The sequence below is a fragment of the Pollachius pollachius genome (genome assembly GCF_949987615.1).
Source record: "Pollachius pollachius genome assembly, chromosome: 16".
Taxonomy (NCBI): Eukaryota; Metazoa; Chordata; class Actinopteri; order Gadiformes; family Gadidae; genus Pollachius; species Pollachius pollachius.
Window position 1 is genome coordinate 10,434,732 of NC_136949.1, and position 22,238 is coordinate 10,456,969.

Below are 22,238 nucleotides of genomic sequence, written 5' to 3' on the forward strand. Positions count from 1 at the left end.
GGATTTAGTGGAAATGGACCGAACTTGATTGAAAATTAAACAACCTACCGCGCTAGCACACAACCTGTCATGAACATTTGAGCCCGCCCCTCGCGCTCAGGTCGACGCTCCTAGTTCCTGCAGTCGTCGAATCCTCTCCCAGCTTGGATAGGTGGCCGCAAATGCTGGGTTATTATCAGTCGAGTGTTTCGGAGATTTTGCCAACTAACTTAAACTTAGAAATAGGCGCACCTTTTGAGGGGAGTATTTGACATGTTGGCTGGCATTTTAAAATGAAGAGGACTGCTTTGGCGACACTGATTTGGACTACTAACTTAATAGAAGAATTATAGGTAACCTTTCCCCACAAAAAAAAAGCGGCGAATGAGTGGCCTGCGAGTCTTCTTAATAGCATTAATCGCCGGACACCACCGGGACTTGGACCTGCTTCCGTACTTGACGGCTCATTGGAAAAAGGCACAATGCCAGAGGACATAAGTGTCGGTGAGTTTATCTCTGAGACCAACGAGGACTATAAAGCCCCCACCACCTCCAACTTCTCCAAACGGCTCCTACACTGTCGAAACACCGTATCCGCTTTAGAAGAGGTAAGGTTCTACCGGCTGCCACTGCAAGTTTTAGCCTACTTAACCTCCAAAAATAAGTTGTGAAATAACAAAGTCTCGCCTGAAGTTATGTTGGACCAAAGGTAGGAACAGAAAATATGAAACACCCTGCTGGTGTAATTGAATACATGTAACTGTTCTTCCTCATGGGACTCGTGTAGTTCCAGTATTGTGCCATACTTTTAATTATGACTGTCAATAAAACATGCGCATCAGCAAGGCCGCCTTAATGCACGGCATTACCTGGGCTGAAGCCCCCAGGGCCTACGACGATCAGGGGGCCTATCAAAAAACTTTTTTTCTTTTTTTTTTTACTAGCCCATGATAGGCACCCCTATCCCCCCCCCCTAAACTGACGGGAAATTCCCGGCAAACTGACGGAAATAATTTAAACATCTTCATTGTAAGATCAGATGAAGGCCCGCGCATCAGTGGACCTCTACTCCGCACAACCCAGACCCATTCCCCACAGAAAGACTGCCTGTTTTGTGTTTTGATCGCACACAAAGTGTACACTCATAAAGTCTGGTCTGGTGAGTGAGGCCCCCGAGAACTCCACCTGGGGGCCCAATGCTAGGGCCTGTCCTCTCTTGTACCAGCATGCACTCTATCTAAAAAGATCGATCCTCTCTCTCTCTCTCTCTCTCTCTCTCGCTCAATTCAAAGGGTTTTACTGGTGTGGAAAACCTACATTAGTTTGTTTACATTATAATAAACAAACTAATAATAGCACATCATGTTTTCTAGGGTTAGGAGGTAATGGTCGGGATAGGGTTGAGTTAATCAAACTGTTTCCTTCCTATTTCTCTCTCTGTTCCTCGATGTATCCCTATTTGATACATAGCAATACAATAATTAATAATTCATTAATTAACTCTCCTTCTGCCCAGCGCTCTGTGTGTAGGCCTTAATGTATCGTTACTCTCCCTTCTCACGCATCGATCTGTTTCAGGAAACTAGTTGAGATTATCTTCTTTTTTTTTTTATCCTCATTTGGTTTGTGTTATTGGTTGTTATAGCCATAGCCAAATCCCCTGTTGTAACGTGTTAGTGTACAGCTGTGCAAGTATCAGCATGTCTTCACAACGCAGACTACAACCCTATGCCTACCATACTTCCCTATAGAGTTCCCCATACTGTGGTATGACCATGCAGGATTATGATACCATAACTATGGGCTGTGTGTTTATTCATGTCTGTCTGAGTGTCTGTCTGAATGTCTGTCTGTCTGTCTGTCTGTGTGTGTGTGTGTGTGTGTGTGTGTGTGTGTGTGTGTGTGTGTGTGTGTGTGTGTGTGTGTGACAGTCTAATAACATACATTTCCAATACATCAAAGCATACTCCACACTATATAACAATATAATACAGTAGACAGCAGGCTTCCTGTAGAAATGTTTTGTGTTGATAAAGTATTTCCACATTTCACATTATGACTCAGCATTGTGTCTTCCTGTATTTAGCCTTTTTAAAATGTTTTTGGTTAATGGTGTGGTTGCTGGCCACACTGGTGGATGTTTGCATTATAATATGTAATGTGGAACTCTCAAGCTATAGTCTGCTCTCTATGGTTGTAGATAATTGTGTGTGAGCTGTGTGTGGGTGTGTTCTTGGCACAGGATCCTGTCTGTGTTGGGCACAGCCTGCTAGTCTTGAACCCACGGTCCCCAGTCTGCTGGGAATTTGACCCATACCCGGGAAGGGGAAGGTCACAACAAATGATGCATGATGTGTATTTAGCACCCCGGCCCACACTGTGAATATCTGTGGGGGTTTCTAAGTAAACAGTGCTATGTGTGTGCATGCATGTCTGTGAGGTGTGTGCGTGTGAATCCTGTGTTATATAGACTTCTATAACACACGTGTGTAAAAAATTGCTATGAGTCTTTAGTCTTACAAATAAGACTTACATTTTTTTAAAGTCTGATGGCAGCTTTGTTTTAGTGTTTTTATTTTGTGTGTGTGTTTTGTGTTATTGGCTCCTGCAATCGTCAAAATTGAAGTTGATCGGCCAATCACTGATCACAAGTTTTTGGCCTATATCACCAATCAATCAATTGGTGCATCACTAATTGCTATGATGAGCTGTGATATGTCCAACTGATGATAATGTTAGTCCATGTTATGAAAGATTAAAATGTGATGATACCGTTGATAGTGATCGTGATGTCTGACTCTCATGATAGTGTCTTCAGTTGATAGATCCTGACTGTGTTTCTGGTCTCCAGGCTCTGGATGGAGATCGAGCCGTGCTGTATAAAATCAAGAAGTCTGTGAAGGGCATCAATACCTCTGGTCTGGGTGAGTTCCAATAACCAGAAACCAGCACCTCTCTCAAACCAACCTCAGAGCTGGAACTCCCACTGGGGATTATGGGAACTTTCTGGAAGCCCTTCTAAGTTTAATAAATACCAAAGAGCTTTACAATTAACACTTCCTGAACTGGGAGAACTGGAAACTCCTTAATAACAGTCGTCGACGTCCAAACCTCATTAAAATGTCCTTTGTAGTTGCGTAAGAGGGAGAGGTGTTGCTCTGAAACTAAGTGTGTTCAGCCTAACTCACGTTGTAACGAAGATTATCTTTCATTCTAATCATAGACTTTACAAAACATAGGGGCGTAGGGTGTGTGACATCACGTGTGGGTTTGCACAAAACCGTTACAACGATTTGTGCAACAGCAGAAACTATCCATATTTGGCACGTGGAGGGCGTGAATTGTATGGCTGCCCTGCTATGAACAAAACTCATTCATATTAACTCCTCAAGTACTCTTTAATGAAATAAATCGGTCAAACGGGATTTAAAATGAACAACAGGGAGATGAACCAGTCACTAAAGCCATCCTAATCGAACGAAGAAAAAGGTGATCAATTTTCCCCATGATTTAGAATGGTCTTTCTTTTTTTTAATCCAACCACCACAAGCCAACTATAGGCCCTTAGATGAACTACATGTTAGTTGCTTCCGCATTGGCTTAACAAACAGGCATGGCGGCCGCTTAATTCTAATAGGGGAACAGTTCTGGCATATCTTGCCACATATGACGCAATCCCGCCGCAGATCATTGTCTTGCATAAGGGCACTTTGGCAGTACAAATGGCAAATGCAGGGATCAAAAATTTAATTTATTAACATTAATTCCCATCTGTTGAGTCACTCCTCCACCCTTATTCTCCACGTCTTAGCTGGCTAAAGGTTGAATTATACCTCTGAGGTGGGGTATGCTGTGGGTCTCTACGACAGGGCTTTACTTGAAATCACGGTTCTGAGTTCCAACATGTTAAATCCTTTTGGAGCGGTGCATGTAAGCTACGGTAGTGGAGACTTTTTCCTGCGCCAGTTATGTCGAGAGATGGGTTAGGTAAAGGTATTTTAAGGATATTTGCTTTGTAATTAAACAGAAGGCCTACAGGAACTGATAGTGGTTGAGGGTTTGTATATTTGTTTGTGTATCCATGCATATTTATGTTTATGCAAGTATATGTGGGTGTGCGTGGATGTATGTTTATGTATTTGTTAATATGTTTGTTGGGTAGATATGTATGGTTGTCCATTGTGTGTGTGTGTGTGTGTGTGTGTGTGTGTGTGTGTGTGTGTGTGTGTGTGTGTGTGTGTGTGTGTGTGTGTGTGTGTGATGTGGTGGTTAAACACACAGAGTTAATCACACACGCAAGCACTCACACACACACACCTCCGGACATTCCGGTCATTCCTCCCACCTGCTGCAGCAGGATCAGGCTGAACAGGCAGGCCCACTGAAACCACTTCCTGTATAGCTAAACTGAAACAGCCGTAGAAGCGGTCTCCTTACTGTGCTGATGAGATAATGCTGAGCTAGTATGTAGGTTATTGTTCAAATTTGAAACATGCTAGCTTGTTTCATCATGTTATAAAAGGGAAGCGACAGGCTATCTTTTTAGTCTTATTCTCTAGTTAAAAGATTATTGTGGAAATGAAAACTGGAATATTTATTTACAGAGGAACCAAACAAGGTCATAAGGTTTTCAACGATTACCCGGGATTCAATGGAGCTTAATTTACAAAGTTTTGGTTGTAATCTAAATTTGTCATGAAAAATTACACATTTCTTGATTTTGTTTTCTGTCCAGGAACATTTCTTCTGTCCATCCAACATATTCAGTTTCTAAGGTTCAGTCATGACTAAGCCATTCGATGTCTTATCCACTATGACCATGTTGTAACTGCAGTGCCAATGGGAAGCAATTTGGCCTCAATCCAGACAGCATTGTTTACCCATGTGATTGAGAGCAGTGCACGCCCTTCGTCATGGAAACCTTTCGCTCTCCAACTCAATCCGCGATCAATGAAACTATGCACGGCGTGTGTTATGGATATGGTTTGAGCTCTCAATTCTCACTCCTTTTACAAATAGAGGTAAAGTAGTCTGTCTGCCTATTGTGACCCAACCTGGATGACGCATTTGGAGTTAGGCTTTTAACTTTGAATAAAGACATTAAAGCAGCAATACAGTAGGTGTGGTAAGCATTGATTTCCTGTTGTCCCATGGGAATCTAAAGCCCTTTACAAGAGGTCAATGCAGAGCTGTGACCGGAAATAATCAAATCAATCCCAGTGTCATCTATAGTTTTTTCCTTTCAATAATAAATAAATGAGTCCTGCATATAGTACAACTGAAGCTCTAATTGTTTGTCAGTAACCTGCAGTTTATGTAACTTGTTCTGGAGTGTGTGCGTGTGTGCATGCATGTGTGTGTGCGTGCATCTAAACAACATGTTTAGAATACCGCACCTCTGGCAGCTGAGAATTGGTGAGTGAAATGTTTATTAAAGGATCCCAATTTGCTGAAACGCCGTAACCAGCTACTATTCCTGAGGCCCACTTATTAACTAAAGTGTGTCGTCCTTATCGGCTGGTGTCCTCATAATTTATAATTCATGTGAACTCAAGAGTCATACAGCATGCAAGTATATTCCCAGAATGTTTCTGTGATCATATGACAAAACACAGAAATGTATGAGAAAATGTGTTTAAGGAAGTTATTTCAAAACAATCAGTAGGGGAGGTTTTAGCAGCTTCACTTCACTCTGTTTTCTCAGTGTTGGGACAGAAGATGTGAAACGTTGTTGTGCACAACAGATAGAGAATGATTCGGGATCCTAATTACTTCCTCTTTCACCAAGAACAATCTGCTCTGAGTGCAGGGGTATAGTTACGCGATATAGATCAACAGTCTATGAAGCAGGTCCATGGGCCTTTTACACAAGCGGCTATCTTGGTAGCAATAGCTGGGTTGGGTAGCTTTAGGGAAAAGGTAACTTACCAGCAACTGAACTATGAACCTACAACCAGAACGATTTAACTGATCTGTGCCTAAACGAATACATTTTTCATAGTTTATTTGAACCGTGTACAGCATGTACAGCTCATGTATCATATGTTCAACAGCTTCTATCAGTGTTCTACACATCAGGTCTTTGTTCTACAGTGTATTAGTCCTACAGCTTCTCTCTGTGTCACACAGCTTATGTGTGTTATACAGCTCATGTCTGTGTTCTACAGCATATATCTGTGTTTATCAGTGTTCTAGAGCTCATGTCTGTTCTACAGCTCATGTCTGTTCTACAGCGTATATCTGTGTTCTACAGTGTAAATCTGTGTTCTACAGTGTAAATCTGTGTTCTACAGCTAATGTCTGTCTCTGTCTGTGTTCCCAGTTCATGTTGAGAACCAGGAGCAGTACATACAGTTTCTGGAGAAGTTTGGGGACAACTGCGTGGTCAGGGATGACGCCGAGGTGGGCTCCACCTTCCTCAAGTTCGCCGGCTTTACCAAGGAGCTCACGTCTCTCTTTAAGAACCTGGTAAGAGGGCGTTCTTCTAAATATGCCCACAGTCTGACCTCCTTGAGCAAAATGGCTAATTCCTACCTGCTTCTGAATGGCATGTATCTGAATTCACTGTATGTGCCTTGCTCAAGGAGCCTTTTTAAATTGTGCTACCATTAAAACTGGACAGTGAAACTTAAACAAGCTAACCTTTGAATTGAAGGCTAATTTAACTGGCAGGCAGTATCCGGTCCTCTCTTTGACTGACCTGCTCTTTCCTCTCTTTCAGTTACAAAACATGACCAACATCATCAACTTCCCCCTGGACAGTTTGTTGAAAGGCGACCTGAAAGGCGTTAAAGGGGTCAGTTTCAACAGGGAACCATAAAGTTGAACATAAGTTCAGAGAATTCAAGAAAACAAAGTCCACCCTTTGTCTTGAGTTTAAAACTCAAGACCACACTGATGGGCTTTAAAGAGGTGGTTGCTGAGTCAAAGAGCAAAGTCCATGACCCTGTTCGTTATGAATCACATGTTGACAAAATGTTTTACGCTCTGTAGTTAATCTCTTGTTTTTCTGTGCCTGTGTAGGATCTGAAGAAGCCTTTCGACAAAGCCTGGAAAGATTACGAGACTAAATTGTAAGAGGGATGTCAGAAGGTTAAATGCTTTGTGGTTATTCTCAAAACTAGCAAACCGTTGAGTTAAAGTATTTGGAATAAAAATCCCTGGTTGCGGCGTCAATGTTACTCTGGGTAAACAGTGGCTTGCCCGTTTCCATTCGTTAATTTTTCCTAAACTTCATGACAAAAGTGGCGGTTACTTTAAGCTGATACAGCTGGTGCAACTGACTAAACACTCCCGACATTTGAACGCAAGGTTAGTCATCAGGCTGACCTAATGTCTGTTCTCCAAGAATAGAAATGGGGTTAAAGAAACAATAATTTAACTGTTAACAGAAAACTTATTTTCTTGAAGGGATCAATGATAATGTGTTATCATTTGATGTTCACTTAATTAACCTTTCAGTTCTCATTCCCTCATTTGACCTGCTGCTAGTTGGAGTTGTCTCCGGAGTGGGTTAGACGTCCCCAATGATATTAAGGAGCTGCTTCAGTCTATTCTATACTAATTTCAAAAGCTTTGGTATTTCAGGGACAATTTTATCCAAAGCGATTTACAGTGAATTATTTGAAGACACATTCATTAAGGACCAGATAGGCATTGGGACATCTTGCTCAGGGAGGCGTATGTAGACTGCGATCAATGGGGGTCCGATCCCTGAACCGTTCGGCCGGGAGTCCTCACCTGCAACTCCATTTGACCTCTGACCTGTGTGTCCGGTTTTCCCTGTGCAGAACTAAGATAGAGAAGGAGAAGAAGGAGCACGCCAAGCAGCACGGGATGATCCGCACCGAGTTCAGCGGTGGAGAGATAGCGGAGGAGATGGAGAAGGAGCGCCGCATCTTCCAGCTGCAGATGTGTGAGGTGAGGTCAAGTGGGGTCAAAGGTCAACAACTCAACTTCGTCATCGACTACCACGAGGGAGGACCAGGATAGGAAGACCTGGATGTGATTCAGACTATAAACTGTGCTTTGTTTCTCCATGATTTGCTCTATCTAGATCTAGATTTCTACACTTTTACTTTAAGTCATATAGTATTCTCAGACGCTTTTATCCTTAAACGGTTTACAAACATTTACCGAAGTTCTGCATGTGTGTGTTTCCAAAGAACACTGGATAGAGTACAGTGTGGCTATTGAATATTTCCATTAGCGTCTATTATAAATCATTATCATTAAGAAATCATAAGTATTTTCTATTTGATAAAAAGAAAATGTGTTTTTAGAATGTTCGTAATCTATTTTGTTGAAGTCCTAACTTTCTACTTTCTCCCCTGCAGTATCTGCTCAAGGTGAACGAGATCAAAGTGAAGAAGGGGGTGGATTTCCTACAGACCCTTATCAAGTATTTCCACGCCCAGTGCAAGTAGGTTAACCCTCCTTCCATCTCTCCCTCGTAGCCCCCCACTCTCTTTATCCCCCTATGATATATCTCCAGCCTCCGCTCCCCCACGTTTGGTTGTTTTACATCGTTATGCCTTTCTTTCTCCCCTCCTATCTCCATCGCTTTTCCATTCTATCCCATCTTCTCTCCTCTCCCCCACTCACTATCACCCCCTCTTTATCTCTGTGTATCCCCCTTTTCTCCATCCCTCCAGCCTAGTCCTCGTCTTCATCTCCCCCTCCCTCAATCTCACCAGCCCACTCCTCTTCTTCATCACCCCCTCCCGCCATCTCTTCGCCCAACTTCTCCTCTTCATCGCCCCCTCTTTCCAACTCTCTCCCTCACTCCTCCTCTTCATCGACCCCTCTCTCCATCTACCCAACTCATTGTCCTCATCCCCCCCGTCCCTCATCTCTCCACCCCACTCCTGGTCTTCCTCACCCCCTCTACAAAATGTTGCCTCTTCTCCAGTCTTAAGTTATTTCATGTGAAAATTGTAAAACTATGAGAAACCAAACTCTATGTTGCTGTCCTCCTCTCAGTTTCTTCCAGGACGGACTGAAGGCTGTGGAGTCCATGAAACCGGCTGTAGAGAAGCTAGTTACCGACCTGAGCACAGTAAGACTTGTCCCCTCACCTCCCGTAGGCTCGTTTTAACGGAGCTTTAACAGAGCGCAAAGTAGGCGAGAGACAGATAGGGACAGATAGAGGAAGCTAGGGCTAAGAGAGCAATTCATTTTTTCAAACTGTTTTTCTTGTGTTATAAATAGGTGTTTTGTATTTCTAAAATGACATTTCCTGTATTATCACAATGTAGCCCCTTTAATTTCATCACCATGAATATTTTATTTGGTATTCCTCTACCTGTTCATCACAGAAACCCCTACCACTGAACATAGAGCAGTGTTATCACTAGATGATTGGTTGCTTTTTGCCATTAATGTAACATTTATCACATGCAGGAAACACACTCTGCAAGCTTTCCCAATAAATGTCATTGCCATAATCTTAGCTTTGAGAATATAAACTGTTAATTATACGTAATAACAACAACAGCAGCGCCATCTCAAACTCACCAACACTCAAATCTAAACAGCTTTGATATTATTGACAGTATCAACAGTTTTTATTGACAACCCCTAAACGGTAGGTTTGATTTTCCATTATAAATCGTCGTGTTTCGGCATGGATCAGATCAGGCAGAGTCAAGATGGAGAGAGAAAACAGCTGGCTCAGCTCCGAGACGTCCTGAAGAACTCGCTTCAGTCCGACCAGAAGGAGGTGAGGAGGCCATTTATACACAACTCAAACCTGGTTTACAGTGTGGTTCATAGTATGGTTAATAAGTCCGGTTTATAATCAGAGAAGCAACAGTGATGCCAGGCATCCAAACCGGCGCGTTACGTCAAGGAAGTGAACGTCCCAATTTTACGGGAATTGTCATTTGAACCAAATGTTCAACATGTTTTCTTCTGATTCTGGTTTGAAAGAAATGCATCAAACAGAATGGAATGTCATATTCCTGTTGAAGGTTGGTTGCTAGGCTCTACATTTCGTCTGTCCATCTGTACATAACAAATCTTTTGACTATGTTTCCTGTTCTGGATTGTCGGCATCAATTCATGCACTTCTAGGAATTGCAATTGGATCTAAAGGTCATTCTGCGTTAGATCAATGGAGCTGTTCTAGCTAACTCTGGCTACCTCCAGCTAACTCTCCTATGATAAAACTGAATACATTGCAAGGCAATGTTAGACTATTTGAATTTAAGGACTCAAATGAAATACCACGTAAAAATACTACTTACTTACCCTGTTTTTCAGCTATTTATTTGACTTCTATCACTTGCCTTCTGTTGATGCTTCAAAATCTGAATGTCCTTGGCGAAAGAAATTATATAAATGTCAATACAATGGATTTATTATTAATAAATAATGAAATAAAATAAACCCTTGATGATGTCTGCCCCCCCTACAGGAGGGCCAGGGTAAACAGAATGCAGGGTATAGTCTTCACCAGCTGCAGGGCAACAAGGCCTATGGGACAGAGCACTCAGGTTTTCTGTACAAGAAGAGTGAGGGGTGAGTACACAGTGGAACCATAATGGTGTTGTTTTCTGCTTGTTTAAATCAAATGACAAGTATATGGTTAAACTAAGCCTCACAGGTTTTGCGAGAGCGTAATGAACATGTTTTCTATTTTTCATATCTTACTACTATAATAGCAGGCCTGTCGCACTCAAGTTGGTCATGTGCGCATGTGCCAAGCAGCTTGCAGCTCACACACACACACAGCACGAACGCATACATACACCACAAGCACGCACATACACACTGCACACACAGGCACATGCGCACGAACATACACGGAAACTCACACACACGCGCACACACAAACACACATACACGCGCACACACCGCACGTCAAGAAAAAGGCAGCGACACACTCGCCGAGGTAAGACGTTATGTTTTTTAACATAACGGCTCCGCCATCAACACACGCGCAGGTAAGAACACACACGCACGCGCACACACCGCAGCGACACTCGCCAAGGTAAGACTTTATGTTTTTAAACATAACGGCTCCGCCATCGACACACGCACAGGTAGGACCACACACGCAGATGCACACACCGCAGCGACACTCACCCAGTTAAGACGTTATGAACATAAAGGCTCCGCCATCAACAAACTCTTCCAAACTGTCTATAGACTGCAGAAATTGCAATAAAAGAAGGGAAGGGACAATTTCTCACCTCGACAAGCAACGGCAGGTCGTTCATTTTGTCATATAAAAAACGTTAAATTCAAACATCGCGCCGACCGGCATATCAACACACAAGTCACGTGATGTTAAAGAGACAGTGTCCCTATAACTCAACGAAAACATGTCAATAACACAGAATGGTGAATTATGTCTATAGAGTCCACCACAAGACTACTCTTGACTACAATGATGATTATTATTTTCAACTAACCAATAGTAGTTGCCTTGCATTTTAAAATGTCAATGCAGCCCTGAATAACAGTTAAAGCTATTTAATAATTGATTTGCATGCATAGTATACTACACTTTCCATTTAACAATTACCCGTGTTACCATAAATTGACTAATCTTATAATGCAATCAACTCCTCACACACTAGCTGCTTTCAGACACACGTGTAAGTCCTGATATTCTCCTGATTGGCTGTATGTGTGAACAACATATCCTGACATTTGTACCCTGAAAATCTCCTGAATAATACTTCCCCTGAGGAAGTGTTTTCTCTATAGGAAATGTAAACTACCTTATATGTGAATGAGGAGTAGAAAGTCAGTATTTCTCACACCACTTCAGTGGGCATGTTGATGACGCTTCTGCATGTCATTGAGTGGCCCCCTAAATGATAATCAGCCTGTTATTCGCTGAATGTTTAAAAAATATTTAAATGTTGGCACTGCTTTTAAGAGTCATTTGTGGTGAACGACTGTTATACGTTGTAACATTATAGGCGAAATGTTATTATATTATGCGCTCAGAAGTTTCTTACATTATCGACTGGGGTTTCCACATTATTGTTATGGATTTAATTACAACTAGAGGTTGAAAACTCTTGTATTATTTAAAAAATTCAATCATGTGTATAAAATCATGAAATATCCAATAATTAAGCTATATTTATGTAATATAGCTTAATTTATGAGCTTCTGATAAGCTCAAATTGGTGCCCCTTTGGGTTGCTGTTTTTGAATGGTTTAAATTGGGAAGCTGCAAAAAAACACTAACGTTGTCAATAGACGTGTTTGTGTTTCTACAGATAGAGTAAAATTATCTCTTCTCTCTCCAGACTGAGGAAGGTGTGGCAGAAGAGGAAATGTTCAGTGAATAATGGTTATCTCACCATTAGCCATGGCACGGTGAGAGACTTAAGTACTGCTTGTTCTCTTCTCCATCTCCATGTGTTTTTTTTATTTTATCTTTTCTTTTTTTACGGAAAAAGGACAGTTTTATTTGAGTTTTTTTGTGATTTATTCATCATTTCATTTATTTCCTTTTTTGTATTTTTTGCATATTCTTTTTATTTTGGACGTTTTTTACACGAGCAGCCAATCTGCGAATCAGGACAGAGGAAAAGGAAGAGAAAGAGCAGGAGAAGAAGGAGCATAAGGAAAAAGATGGCTGAGAAATGGGTGCGCAGAGGAGATATTTTAATCTAAATACCCATGCCGAGAAAGTCCGTACTCAATATCTGTGGATTTAGTGTTTTTTCATGAATCACTATTTGAGTAGGTACATTCCGGATAACAGTGGGTGACTTCCGAGATAAATTCATGATGGTTTCACACTCCATTTTTCCATATTGCGAGGTTATAGCCGATCTAGATATCATTATTCATATGTAGTTTTTGTGTATGTACAATACTAATACGACTTTTTAATTTAAGTCGACAATATATACTTTTTATTCATGTGCGGCATTGTTGGCCATAAAATTTGTTTCCCGTTGCCATTGCGGGAATACTGCCGCAGTTTAACATTGTCTGTCTTTAATGGCTATCTCAATCTTCATTCAATAAATCTCGCAAATTTAGGTACTTGATAAGGAAGGTTCCTAGGTATCAATGTTGTAAGAAGCATTGCCTAATAAGAACTACATCCCATAGATCTCGACCAAGGTTAAAAGAAGCATTACATTCAACAATGTTCTTAAATAGGTATCAAGGTGGTAGGAAAAAAAATAAAATGATCATGGTTAGTAGAAGCATTTTATTAGGGAATGTTTCCAGACATGTAATAAGGATTTGGGATGTATCCTGTTAAGAAATGTTCCTATATGTATCAAGGTTATACAAAGCATTCTCATAAGGAATCATTAATAGATAGGATATAGGAACCATCCTAATTAGTAATGTCCTTACTGTGTGTTAGCTAGGACATTGTTGTTTTAATGAATTGCACATTACAAAGGAAAACATTCTGATGAACCATTAGGACTACTGGTTAAAGTACAATCAAATATAGAAGTATAGCAACCCTTCATAAAAAAAGCTTCCTTGATTATATCTGCTTCATTAACAGATGCAGGTACTTCTTATGAGGGCATTTCTCTGCTCCACCCTGAATCATGACGAAACACAGTTTATGAATCCTCTCATTCAAATGTCATAGATCTATTATTTGTAGTGTGTGACATTCTCCTGCTCTACTCTGTCCTTCCTCCACCCTGCCAGCCTAACGCCACCCCAGCCAAACTCAACCTCCTCACCTGCCAGGTCAAGCGAACCCCCGAGGAGAAGAAGAGTTTCGACCTGTTCTCACGTGAGTGAGCCTCGCTCATGTTTTCGCTTTCCTTTTGCACGTGACAATAGCTTCCACTTCCTCCTCATATTTCCAGAATGTATATGGTCACGTACTGTTGTAGACATGGTGTTAGCTGCAGACAAACGTAACAGGTCTTTCTTGTTCTATATTCAATAAAGTATGCAGTGATGCACAATGGTTCTCTCATTCCACTCCTATTCCGCTTCCTGCTTAGGCCTCACAGTGCTATGCAACCACATTGTGTTTGTTTTGATCTGATTATTGTTTCGGGGTTCTGCTTTCGACAGATGACAGGACCTACCACTTCCAGACTGAGGAAGAGGCTGATTGTCAGATGTAAGTAAAGGGTTTCTAATTGTATTTGACCTAATGGAATCTAATCTAATCACCCCATCTACCCTAGTTTAATCTAATCTGATCTCCTCCAATCTGAATGGAACTGAAGCGATCCGATCGCACCGACAGTATGCCCATCTGAATCAATCTCATTGAATTTAATCAAATTGAATATACTTGAATTACAGTTTTTCACAGTTTTTCACATTTAGGGGACCAAGCAGTTTCGCTGCTCGGACCCCTAAATATAAATGAGGTGAAACAGATCTACATGTAAATCAGTCTGTATCCCACCGCCGATCCTGATCAAGCCAGACGACCATATCAGCAACACAGTAGAGCTCACCTGAGGCCTCTTTTATGCTCTGATGATTGAAGTGTTTTGCCTGTTGAGTTTGAACAGGTGAGAAGTAAGTTAGACTTATTGGTAATTAGTTGTTGCGTTGCGTTCAGTGTGATCCAGGTTAACCAGGTGTGCTAAATGATGAGATTTGTGCTTAGAGTTTTGAAAAATGTGATTTAGAATTTCTATATGTGTGAAAACAGTGGAATTGTGCTTAGAGTTGAGCAGTCCGGAGTCTTGTATTTGATACATGAGCTTCAAGTCTTCCGAATTGTGTGCATAGTTCCATTTTTTGTGTGTATACAATCGAGAAAAACTGTAAACATATAACATCTGATAAATTGAAAAGAACACATCTGTATTCTATTGTATTCTGTTATGTCAATTCTATTTTATTCAAATCTAGTTCCATACAATGAATGGTATGAGGGCACCACATGGTCATATTTTATCACAACCCCATTCCTTAATAGTGTCCCGTCCGTTTACCCTCCCCCGGGCTCCAGATGGATCTCGGTGCTGCAGAACAGCAAGGAGGAGGCCTTGAACAAGGCCTTCAAGGGCGTCCAGGACGAGGGTGGGGAGAACAACATCGTGCAGGAGCTGACCAAGGCCATCGTGGTGGAGGTGAAGAGGATGAGCGGGAACGACTGCTGCTGCGACTGCGGAGCGCCCAGTGAGTAGCTTTAGAGGAGGGTGGTGGTGGTGGTGGTGGTGATGATGGTGGTGGTGGTGATGATGGTGATGATGGTTGGTGCTGCGACTGCAGAGCGCACACCATCATGTCGTGAGCATCAGGTTCTGAGTGTTGGTCTGTCCGTTCCCTCAGGCCCCACCTGGCTCTCCACCAACCTGGGAGTCCTGATCTGCATCGAGTGCTCGGGGATCCACCGGGAGATGGGGGTCCACTACTCCAGGATCCAGTCCCTGGACCTGGACCTCCTGGGAACTTCAGAGCTCTTGGTAGGCTCCTGGATGCGTTCAGGAATCGCGCTGAGAGTCCAATATTATACGGCCGAGGAGGTTTTGTAATAAGTTGTACTAACTGTTCCTTGCTTAAAAACAAATCAGAACCTTTTTATCCCGAGCGTGTAGCAGCGTTCCCCAACACCTATGCTTTACGGCGCCTTTATCTGGCTTTAACTGGCTTTTGTCGTGCTCCACAGCTGGCGAAGAATGTGGGCAACGCAAACTTCAACGACATCATGGAGACGGAGCTGTCAGCGCTGGACGTGACCAAGCCCAACCCCTCCAGCGACATGTGAGAAAGAATCCACCCTGACACGCATCTCTCCCCCCGCCGCCCCCCCTGACAGTGTTTTCATTAACATTTAGCCACGATTTTATCCAAAATGACTAGAACAATACAGATTTTAGATAAAGTATCTTCTCTATACCAAACTGAGTTAAATTCTTATTAAGAAAAACAAAACAAAAACAAGGATAAACTGTCTTTAAGGTAGCCAATTCCCTCGCCCTTACACTCGGCTCCTCTCTCTCTCTCTCTTGAAGGCAGACCAGGAAGGACTACATCACGGCCAAGTACACCGAGCACCGCTTCGTCCACAAGAGGTCTGCGGACGCGGCGGGCCGGCTGAAGGCACTGTCGGAGGCCGTGCGGACCCAGAACATCCTGTCCCTCCTGGAGGTCTACGCCGAGGGGGTGGACCTCAGCGACATCATCCCACAGGCCAACGAACATGTAGGGGTCACGCCGTTCCTCTGGGTCAACTTAAGCAGCGGAATGATTGTTTAATATTTCATCTGGCTCAATGAACAGTATCTATTTACCATCAAACATGTCGGGAAAAGAGCCTCATATGAACCGAGGTAATGGCCGCTGAGTTTGTTTGCGTTGTTGAACGTTGTGTTTTTCGACAGCTTAATTTCTAAGAACATCGTGTCGGGAAATTGGTTCAGTTTGCCCACCCTGCCATAATGTCTGTGTGTTGTTGACCACCAGGAGCCAGGAGAGACGGCCCTCCATCTCGCGGTCAGGATGGTGGACAGGAACTCGCTCCACATCGTTGACTTCCTGGCACAGAACTGGTGAGTACTGGAATAGGTCGGAGCCCTGTGGGACTGGTACCAAACATGTCGGGCCTCAGAAACCCCTTTTCCCCTCCTTTTATTGTGCCCTGTTTGAATCCTATAATCTAAACAAGATACTAAGCAGAAAATATTTGTATAACATTAAGTGTGTGTTTGTGTGTGACAGTTCTAACCTGGATAAGCAGACGACCAAAGGGAGCACAGCTCTCCACTACTGCTGTCTGACTGACAACAGTGAATGTCTCAAGCTGCTGCTGAGGGGGAAAGCTTCGGCCAACATCAGTAAGCTTAGCCTGTTATGTGTATTGTATATTGTACTATATCAAATCGGTTATTGCTGCGTATATCTATGTGTATCTACTTTAATAGTATAGGTTATCGGTATCTCAAGACATCTTACTCGCTATCTAGGTATCTTTAGTGATATCTATGTATCTCTGGATTCCCGATGTATCTTTGTATCCATTAATATCTCTATGTATATCTCTGCATCTCTATTAATATCTCTATGTAGATCTCTCTATGGATATCTAACCTTTGCTCCGTTTAGCCAATGAGGCGGGGGAGACAGCGCTGGACATCGCCCAGCGGCTGGGCCACAGCGGGTGTGAGGAGCTGGTGAGCTGCTCATGTGTTCAGGGAGATGTTAACTAGCGGGAGATTCAGAGATGTCGACATGTTGCCGTTTCACTTTCATTTGCTGGACTGCTAACCTATTTTAAGAAGTAGGGTTGCATTTTAAGAAGGTTTTTAAAGATTACAATTGTCTTTATCATTCATGAAGTCCTAGACTACATTGAACTGGGTTTAACGCGCGCGTGTGCTCCAGCTGACTCAGGCCCAGACGGGGAAGTTCAATGTCCACGTGCATGTGGAGTATGAATGGCGGCTCCAGAATCAGGACCTAGATGAGAGCGACGACGAGATGGAGGACAAGGTGAGCTTGGGTGGTCCGTGGTTGCAAGGCCTCCTCTGTCTGTCTGTCTCCCTTATCCCCCTCATCTCAAATGAGACCCCCCAGACATTAAGACATTAGCCTCGTTATCAAGAGAGACCGCCAGACATTAAGATATTTGCCTCATTTGTCACGGCCGCTGGCCAAGGTGCAGAAAATGGACCGCAAAGCAGACAAGAAATACTTCAATATACTACAATTTTTTTATTTTTATTTTAAACAGAGGTCGTAGGCAACAGGCTCCAACAAGCATGGGCAAAGCAGCAGTGGGGGGAAAACTAAGGAGCTTGGCAAGGCACTGGTGCACTAAAGTCCAGGGGAACAGAAAACTAGCGGTCGCAACAACCGGAAAAATGTCCAATAGGAAGTCCAAAAGACGGGAGGGAAAAATGCAACTTACAGGCCAGGGCAGGGGCAATGGCAAGGGCAAGGCGGGGTCCTGGGCAGAGCTCGGGCTTGGTGTGGAGCAGTGCAGTGTGGCTTATCGGGGCTTGGCTGTAGCTTGACTCGGCTGTAGCATTCTGTTAAGTTGGGTGGCGCGGCTGTAGCAGGTGTGGCGCGGCTGCGGCGTCAAAAACAAAGATAATCTGCAGTGGCCGACCGGCCGCCTGCAGCTTAAATAGACTGTCCTATGGCTGATGGTATCAGCCACTGATTGGTAATCAGCCACAGGTGCACTGGTGGCACAGCATGTCAAAAACCAGGAGTGGAGTGAGGCCATGGAGCGGGCGTGGCTTGGGCACAGTGAAGGCAGGTAGCAGGAGGGAAAACCTGGCTCAGGACCGTGAAGAGCCGGCCCGTACTGTGACATTATTATCGACTACCATGACCACCAGACATTAAGACATGGGCCTCATGATAAAGAAAGACCGCCTACATTAACACAACACACATCATTATCTACGGAGACGTCAGATGTTTGTTTTCCTCTCTCCAGCCCATCCCCCAGAAGAGGGAGGAGCGCCCGGTCAGCTGCTTCCTGCCCGGCCCCCACTCCTCCTCCTCCTTCCCCCTGAAGCCCGCCCTGGGCATCCTGGCCCGGGACGTGGCCCTGATGGCGCGGGACAAGCAGCGCTCCAACGCGGCCAGCATGATAATCTCCAACGAGACCTACGGCACCACGCTGGACCTCAACACCCTGGGCTTCGGACACAGCGCCCCCCCCCCTCCCCCCGCCAGGGGGCCGGCCAAAGGTGGGTTCAGCTGGCGAGGGGGGGCCAATGGGTCTGGTCAGGGGTTGGGTCCGTCTCTATACATTTCAATTGTCGTAATCGTCCCCCTAATTAGGTATTAGGGGAATGTGGTTAAAGGTGACCACCAGGTGTGAGTGTGATTAGCCGTTACCGCTAACCTTAAGGCGACAGGGATACAGGTAAACTGATCCGACTCCGCAGAAGCATAGAGGAAACTCTTGTTAGGGTTTTTGAAGCGAGCCTCGCTCTACGAGGGTGGGCAGGGTTTGGAGATGAGCCGACAGATATAGTAAATGTTGCATATTGTACCTTTTAATTGCCAAAAGATTCACTATTCATGCTTCTATCTCTGTCAGTTCTCCTCATTCCTTTATATCTCAGTGGGACCAAAACCTGATGAAGGAAAAAAAAGGTTGACTAACTAAAATAAAAGTAAACAAACTTGTCATTCCCATTGTGCCATGCAGGTGTGGGAGGCAACAAGCTTGTCTCCATGGAGACAGCGGGGAGACAGCGGTCATCCTCAGACCCGCCCTTGGTCCACCCCCAGGACAGGAACAGCTCCATGTATGGTGAGTGGCGGCCATCATGCGAGGCTACATCATGCCCTGTTACGCTACATCCATTACAATTACAATAAGGGCATTTAGCAGACGCTTTTTTCCAAAGCAACTTACATCGGTGAATGCACACATTGACACACCGACGGCAGAGTCGACAGGTTTAAGTGTCTTGCTCAGGGACACATCAACACTGTAGGAGGAGCGTGGGGATCGAACTACCAACCTTTCGGTTACAAGTTCCATTATGATACACTGCTACGTACATTCAGAAGGCTCAACCCCGACGCTGCCTTCCAACCCCTCCTCTCACCCTCATCCCACCCCCCCCCCTTCGCCTCCCCAGTCCTCCCCCCTGCAGCGCCCCCTCCTCCCCCTCTCCCGGGGACCAGGAAGACCAGCATGGACGGCAAGTCCGTCAGGAACACCCCCCTGCCTCCCCTCCCTCCCCTCCCTCCCCTCCCTCCCCCCCACAGACCCAGCGTCCGGCCCCCACCTGTACCCAGCCACCAGACTACCAGCGGCCGGCCCCAGACAGAGCCCGCCTGCCCCAAGGCCCCCACCAGGTAGGCTCAGGGGGACGCAGACCGTTGTCAAACGGCCGCCGATGAGCTCATAGAGCATAGACCTAGATAGTTGGTGTTAGTGGAGATTTGGTAACATAGATACACACTATTTGGAATCAGTATATGCTACACGTGAGCCTCCTAAGATGGCGCAATTTGATTGGTTGGCTATCTCGGGATATTGGGCCATGTCCCATGATTGAGATCTCAAACTCGGGAGGTTGTTTTCGTAATGGGGAACGCGCATGACGGTCGTCTCGTCATGCTAATCAAAACAAATAAACCACTAGTAAAAACAAATGATTCATTAAAGTGTTATCTTGTTCACGTGGAGTTTATACTAAAACAATTATTCACCTCAGGCTCTGTGAATAGTATATTTACGTGAATACACTATTCACTTCGCCTTCGGCGAATAATTGTTAAATATCTGATATTTAGTCATTTATACATACAATATTTTGTAATATTTGATATTTGTTCACATTAAGACAAAATATATTGTAATAAGTTATATAATTTTGTTTGTGTTTTAGATACTAGATATTTGTAATTTAAACAGTTTTTTAGATATTTTGTTTGACGTGACCAGATTGTTGTGTTCTGATTTCAGAAAAGATGTTCTCCCCCCACAGAGACCCCCGCTCAGGGCTGGGTCGATAGCCAGAGCAGGTATGCACACACACACACACACACACACACACACACACACACACACACACACACACACACACACACACACACACACACACACACACACACACGTCCAGAAAGACAGACACAGATGAGCATACACACTCTCCTCCCTATCTTACAGGTGTGTTGTGTGTGTGTTTCTTTTGTTCAGCCAAGGGTCCAGGCCAGCCCATGTCCCCTCAGGGTTCGAACCCACCGGCACCCAAACCCCGGGCCACCCACCCTGTAAGTGTCAGTTGATGCTCTAACCGCCAGACACACCTCACACACAACCACAGAACAAGAGAAGAAGTACATACACTACTCATTAGAACCTTTGTTTATAGGACACAGCTAATGTATTCCATAGGAAAGATTGAGGTTCCCAGCAATCTATTTAATTAAACACTTTAATCAAAAGACAGGGAATCTTTTAGAGTTTAGCCATCTTTCTCAAGGGTGTGTAGATGAAGGCTGTGTGCTATGTGGTACGAACTCAATCTGGTATGATCATCCACCATTGGCTGAAGGCCAAACACTAACCACTAGACTTAAAAAACCAACAGTAGTAAAATGATGGCAAAGCATAATTGGATTGACACGAGAAGGCAAGGCATTGCTGTGAAGGTTCCACTTGTGCTACCACAAAATTGGTTCTCTTGTGTGTGTGTTTAGTGGGCATGCCCCATATTGTGGTCAGCCGGCAAACTAGCTGAATATATATTTAATTGATTTGTTTGTTATGTTTTGTTGTTTATCAAATTCATATTTTGACCCATCGGAAAAAAAAAAAGGCATAAGAGGGTGAAAGCCATCTAGACAACTGCTTGTTATTTATTTAATACACGTTTTTTACCCTTTCAGAAACAAAAGCCTAAGAGGGTGAAAATCGTTTCCAACTGCTCATGTTATTTATTAATTCATGTTTCGACCCCATCAGACACAGAAGCAGAAGAGGGTGAAGGCCATCTACAACTGCCTGGCCGACAACCCAGATGAGCTGACCTTCCATGAGGGAGAGGTTATCGTCGTAGAAGGGGAGGAGGACGCGGAGTGGTGGGTGAGTACCACGCAGAGAGAGCGAGAGAGAGACAGAGAGAGAGAATTTGCCTACCTCAACTGTATTTATTGCGTTTACAATTCTAATACCCATATTGTGTGTTTAGATGTATGTACTTTCCCCCTATATTTTCTGCAATGACACCCTGATTTCCCACCTGGGATTATAAAGTAATCTTATCCTTTTTTAATGTATAGCCGATATCATAAATGGTCCACCTGACTGTGTTGTTCTCCACATCTCCTCAGGTTGGACACATCGAAGCAGATCCAGGCCGACAAGGGGTGTTTCCACTGACGTTCGTCCACTTCATCACAGACTGATCCACTCCACCACTCAATGGGACCTGTTTTTTTTTTTTAACCCACCATGTTGTATATTTTCTTGTTAGCACATTGCTATTTTGTTGTTTTGTTTTTTCAATAAAAGCCATGTGTAAAGCTTTACTCTTGATGGTAGATGTTTCCAAAGATGTTCATACCAAGTCGTCTCCTACATTTCTTTGCATTATCTGTTTAACTGTAACAATGTTAGTGCTGTACAGAGAGTACGACAAAAGCCACCTTTGGGGGTGAGAGAAATGTCATGTTTTGGGTGTTATTGCTGCAAAAATAAATAAACCAAAATCAAAACAGCATAACAGCCTGTTGTTCTGTGTGTATTTTACTTGTGTTTGCCAAGATTCTGTAATATATTTAGATATTACTTAATTTCTTGAATTTAAATGTATCATTGCAGGTGTAGAAGTATGCTTAGCAATTAGGCATAATACATC

General features: G+C 43.6%; 1 protein-coding gene across 1 annotated transcript; it reads left to right on the forward strand.

Annotated features, from left to right (window-relative positions):
• The first annotated feature begins 43 nt into the window (after window positions 1–43).
• On the forward strand, window positions 44–22,089 carry asap2b (ArfGAP with SH3 domain, ankyrin repeat and PH domain 2b). The gene is made up of 28 exons (XM_079753492.1): window positions 44–587; window positions 2,831–2,903; window positions 6,302–6,447; window positions 6,701–6,775; window positions 7,003–7,052; window positions 7,770–7,899; window positions 8,316–8,401; window positions 8,962–9,037; window positions 9,614–9,700; window positions 10,397–10,500; window positions 12,249–12,318; window positions 13,633–13,720; window positions 14,011–14,059; window positions 14,909–15,078; window positions 15,232–15,365; window positions 15,569–15,663; window positions 15,915–16,104; window positions 16,366–16,451; window positions 16,621–16,736; window positions 17,005–17,072; window positions 17,284–17,391; window positions 18,347–18,602; window positions 19,070–19,174; window positions 19,509–19,728; window positions 20,342–20,400; window positions 20,576–20,649; window positions 21,344–21,463; window positions 21,712–22,089. The coding sequence occupies exons 1-28, from the start codon at window positions 462–464 to the stop codon at window positions 21,784–21,786; spliced, it is 3,036 nt and encodes a 1,011-aa protein (XP_079609618.1). The 5' UTR covers window positions 44–461; the 3' UTR covers window positions 21,787–22,089.
• Window positions 22,090–22,238: the final 149 nt, after the last annotated feature.

Bases quoted from the DNA above. Each gene is read 5' to 3' on its own strand.
- asap2b (XM_079753492.1), top strand. From the start codon at position 462: ATGCCAGAGGACATAAGTGTCGGTGAGTTTATCTCTGAGACCAACGAG. The intron at 2,904-6,301 runs GTGAGTTCCAAT...CTGTGTTCCCAG, and splicing joins CATCAATACCTCTGGTCTGG to TTCATGTTGAGAACCAGGAG. The intron at 15,366-15,568 runs GTAGGCTCCTGG...CGTGCTCCACAG, and splicing joins TGGGAACTTCAGAGCTCTTG to CTGGCGAAGAATGTGGGCAA.